This window comes from Argentina silus (assembly GCF_951799395.1).
Source record: "Argentina silus genome assembly, chromosome: 18".
NCBI lineage: Eukaryota > Metazoa > Chordata > Actinopteri > Argentiniformes > Argentinidae > Argentina > Argentina silus.
In genome coordinates, this window is record NC_139672.1 from 1,840,807 (window position 1) to 1,845,524 (window position 4,718).

The following is a 4,718-nucleotide window of genomic DNA, read 5'->3' on the forward strand; positions in this document are numbered from 1 at the left end:
AAATTCGAAAAATAATTGAAGCACTATGAAATATTTGAAGACAGATATGGAACATTACTAGGCCTTGGGCCTATATCTTCAAATACAAAGACATTTAGTGCAAAGTAACATGGGACAAAACATGTCTCCATGGGACCAAAATACATTCTTCACTGGTTTGAACAATCATTTTTAAATCAGGAATAGTAGTAGAATTGGACAACAGCTTGAGAAGGTTTGTAGAAATCAGTACTGTACTTACAAGTGCAATAAACAAAGTAACATGGGACAAAACATGCCCCCATTAATCATACAGAGCAGAACATACTCTGACACATTGGAGGCCTAGGCCTACACATCCTGCCTGAAGTAGGCTAGGCCTATCAGTGGGAGACATGAAGCCTGTCCTTGGTTTTTAAAAGTCTCTCAATATCAGGCTCCAGCTGACTAACTGACAAAGTGAGAATGTCATGTAGGTGAGAGTCAGATAAAGCATTTCTTAGTTTGGACTTCTTAAGATTCATCAGGCTGAAAGCCTGCTCACATACATAGGTACTTCCAAAGAGGGATAACATCACCTGTGCATGTTTGCGGATCTTGCCATATCTGTGTGCAGGAACACATTTGTAAAAGTCCTGTAAGGAAAGCTCTCTGAACCTGCTACGGAGGTCTGAATCAGACTGAAGTTCCAAAAGTTCCATTTGAAGCTCCTCACTGACTGCATCCACATTTACAGAAAAGGGTTGCACAAACAGCTCATGCTGTTTCATTTCCACGAAAATCTTCAAAGCGATGGTCAAACTCCACCACAAGATTGCTGAGAATGTCGAGGTATTTTGGTGTGTCTTCCTCCATCAACCCAACTTCTCTGAGGCTGGGAAAATGTGCCAAATTTCCTGAATGTACAGACACAAAGACAAAAGGAGCAATGTAAGATGCAAGATTGTTCATTTGATTTTCAATTAAATACCAAACATCAATCAAATGAGAAAAAAATTACTTTTTTTTGTTTATGGCTGCAGTATGAAAAACAAATACTGCTTCTGTGATTGGATTTAATGCCTAGATTTAAATAGAACATCCATTTTCCACAAACACAAAGTATGCATGCATCACACAAATATAATAACATGGTTGTGATCAATAACAAGCCTACTACATTGTTGTGTGTTCAATAACATATTAAAGTTAGATCTCACCTGTTGAGAGATGTCTGCTAAGCAACTGGAGCTTTTGCTTGAAGGCTTTGACATGGTCATACATCTGAGTGATTATCTGGTCTCTCCCTTGAAGCTGAAGATTGAGGATATTCAGCAGCTCTGTGATGTCCACAAGAAAAGCCAGGTCTGCAAGCGAGTGATTGTCCGAGGGCACTTGGATGCTGTTCTTCTTTGTGGCTTGAAACACCCTGATTTCCTCACGCAACTCAAAGAAACGTCGTAAAACTTTCCCACGGCTCAGCCACCGCACCTCCTGGTGGTACAATACATCACCATACTGGGCATCCATCTCATCAACAAGAGCTTTGAACTGACGGTGTGAGAGCGCCTTTGAGCGAATATTATTGACAATGCCAACGACATCCTGCATCACGTTCTTCAGGCCGATGTTTTTAGCGCACAGTTGCTCCTGATGCAAAATACAATGGTATTTAAAAATCGAGCCACCAAACTCACGGACTTTGTCCGACACAAGTGCAGTTAGGCCTGCTCTCTTACCGACCATGGCCGGGGCTCCATCAGTCGTGATGTCAGATAGGTTTTCCCACTTCAACCCGTTCTTGTCCATAATTCGCTGCACTGCCATAAAAATATCGATACCTCTTGTTGTCCCTTTCAGTGTTTCAAGGCCCGCTAGTTCTTGACACACTTCAAAGTCCTCATTGACGCCTCGCAAAAACACCAGCAACTGTGCTGAGTCAGATATGTCGGTGCTTTCATCGCTTGCTATGGAGAAGGCAGAAAACCAACTTGCTCTTTGGGCTATCTGGCCCCGAACGTCTTCGGCCATGTCCTCAACGTGGCGGGTGTTCCTTGACAGGCTAATCTGAGAAAATGCCCGCATCTGAGTTGGACACACAGCTTCAGAAGCAATTGTCAGACACTCTTTGACAAAATCACCCGCAGCAAAAGCTCGTCCACTTCTGACAATGACTTTGCTAATGCGATAACTTGCCCGAGTGGCATTTTCTTGTGCAGTGGACGGCTGAAGTAAAGTTCGCTGCTGTGTGGTTAGCTTTCTTAGCAAGTCTGCTACCTTCAGCTTGCGATCGTCACCTGTGTATTTTGCGAACTGGTGAGAATGCATAGTTTCATAGTGACGACGAATGTTGTACTCCTTTGAAACAGCGACCCTCTGCTTACATACCAGACACACTGCGGTGGAATCGACCTCTGTAAAAAGATAATCATGTTCCCAACTTTTTTTGAATTTTCGCTTGTCTGTGTGCCACTCCTTAACACGCTCCATCCTTGCATCCTCTCACTCACTGGTCTTCGCCTCACCGGATTGCATCTGGTAGGAGCTCATACAGCGCCACCCTACCATCATTGTATCACAATGTTATTCTCTGGTCAGGAGTGGAAGTGCACCAATAAATAATATTCAATGAGAGCGAGCGCAGATTCCGAGCGCTGGTGGCGGGAAAAAAATTATACAGTGGATAAGGCGCGGGCCAAATATAATCGGTCGCGGGCCAAGTTTGGCCCACGGGCCCCAAATTGGGCAGCCATGCGCTAGACCTTTTTAGAAGACTTGATATGTACACCCTAAGATATCTAAGTGTCATTTCGATGAGGTCTGTAGCAGAGGCCATAGAGCACAGCAAACAAATAATCATGTGTTTAAATATCCTTGTCGTTTTGAAAAATTACCATTGTCACCTGCACAGGAATGCCCTGCAGCCAACATTGAAGAAATGTGCTTCTCAAATCTGTCATTAACACTGTTTTCCACACGCTTTTTTCATTGCATTGCCATATAATCAATTGGTCATTGATGCGTCACGAATAACGACAATGCGTCGAAAATTAAAGAAATGTAAACATGAATTATGTTATTACTGTCTAAGCATCGCAAAGCTGTATGCGTAAAGGCGTCTGACGTCACAGTGGCTTGCCTGAAACAAAGGAATTAGAGAAACATGTGCTTACAGGGGCGTCGAACCACCTTCTCCCGCTGATGGAGCAAAGTTGCTACAGTGACAAAGACAAGCTCCGCGCTCATGGGCAATTTATATGAGGCAACTGTGCTGCGAGTATCTAAGTAGTCGTCGTGCATGGATAAAATGCAATGTTTCAAACAGATCTGATGAATTCACCTACTTTGAAAAAGTGTGCGTTAGGGAGTTCTTTTGACACAAAGCGAAAATCTACAGTCAAGCGTCAATCAGCAGATAGCCGTGTGTTCTTTAGTCATGAGCCTGTTGTCAAAACGGCAGAAAAAAATGTTCACAAACGAAATATTGTTTCTACACTTAAAATGAACAAAGAAAAAATTAGCTAGCCTGATATAAGTCATGTTCATGACGATGCAAATGTAACGAGATTTCGAACTGTTCTGTTGCACACGTTGGGACTCATTTTATTTTTCTACAAAAATCCTTTGCCATGACGGGAATCGAACCCGGGCCGCCCTGCGTGACAAGGCAGATTCCTATCCGCTAGACCATTTGGGAAGACTTGATATGTACACCCTAAGATATCTAAGTGTCATTTCGATGAGGTCTGTAGCAGAGGCCATAGAGCACAGCAAACAAATAATCAAGTGTTTAAATATCCTTGTCGTTTTGAAAAATTACCATTGTCACCTGCACAGGAATGCCCTGCGGCCAACATTGAAGAAATGTGCTTCTCAAATCTGTCATTAACACTGTTTTCCACACGCTTTTTTCATTGCATTGCCATATAATCAATTGGTCATTGATGCGTCACGAATAACGACAATGCGTCGAAAATTAAAGAAATGTAAACATGAATTATGTTATTACTGTCTAAGCATCGCAAAGCTGTATGCGTAAAGGCGTCTGACGTCACAGTGGCTTGCCTGAAACAAAGGAATTAGAGAAACATGTGCTTACAGGGGCGTCGAACCGCCTTCTCCCGCTGATGGAGCAAAGTTGCTACAGTGACAAAGACAAGCTCCGCGCTCATGGGCAATTTATATGAGGCAACTGTGCTGCGAGTATCTAAGTAGTCGTCGTGCATGGATAAAATGCAATGTTTCAAACAGATCTGATGAATTCACCTACTTTGAAAAAGTGTGCTTTAGGGAGTTCTTTTGACACAAAGCGAAAATCTACAGTCAAGCGTCAATCAGCAGACAGCAGTGTGTTCTTTAGTAATGAGCCTGTTTTCAAAACGGCAGAAAAAAATGTTCACAAACGAAATATTGTTTCTACACTTAAAATGAACAAAGAAAAAATTAGCTAGCCTGATATAAGTCATGTTCATGACGATGCAAATGTAACGAGATTTCGAACTGTTCTGTTGCACACGTTGGGACTCATTTTATTTTTCTACAAAAATCCTTTGCCATGACGGGAATCGAACCCGGGCCGCCCTGCGTGACAAGGCAGATTCCTATCCGCTAGACCATTTGGGAAGACTTGATATGTACACCCTAAGATATCTAAGTGTCATTTCGATGAGGTCTGTAGCAGAGGCCATAGAGCACAGCAAACAAATAATCAAGTGTTTAAATATCCTTGTCGTTTTGAAAAATTACCATTGTCACCTGCA

The 4,718-nt window shown here is 42.5% G+C and overlaps 1 protein-coding gene across 1 annotated transcript; it reads right to left on the bottom strand.

Annotated features, from left to right (window-relative positions):
- Positions 1-735: 735 nt before the first annotated feature.
- LOC310819161 (general transcription factor II-I repeat domain-containing protein 2-like) lies at positions 736-2,043 on the bottom strand (the record flags this gene model as incomplete). Its single annotated transcript, XM_083690408.1, has 2 exons — positions 736-875; positions 1,179-2,043. 2 exons carry the CDS (start codon positions 2,041-2,043, stop codon positions 736-738), a joined length of 1,005 nt encoding a protein of 334 aa, XP_083546534.1.
- Between the last annotated feature and the right edge of the window lie 2,675 nt (positions 2,044-4,718).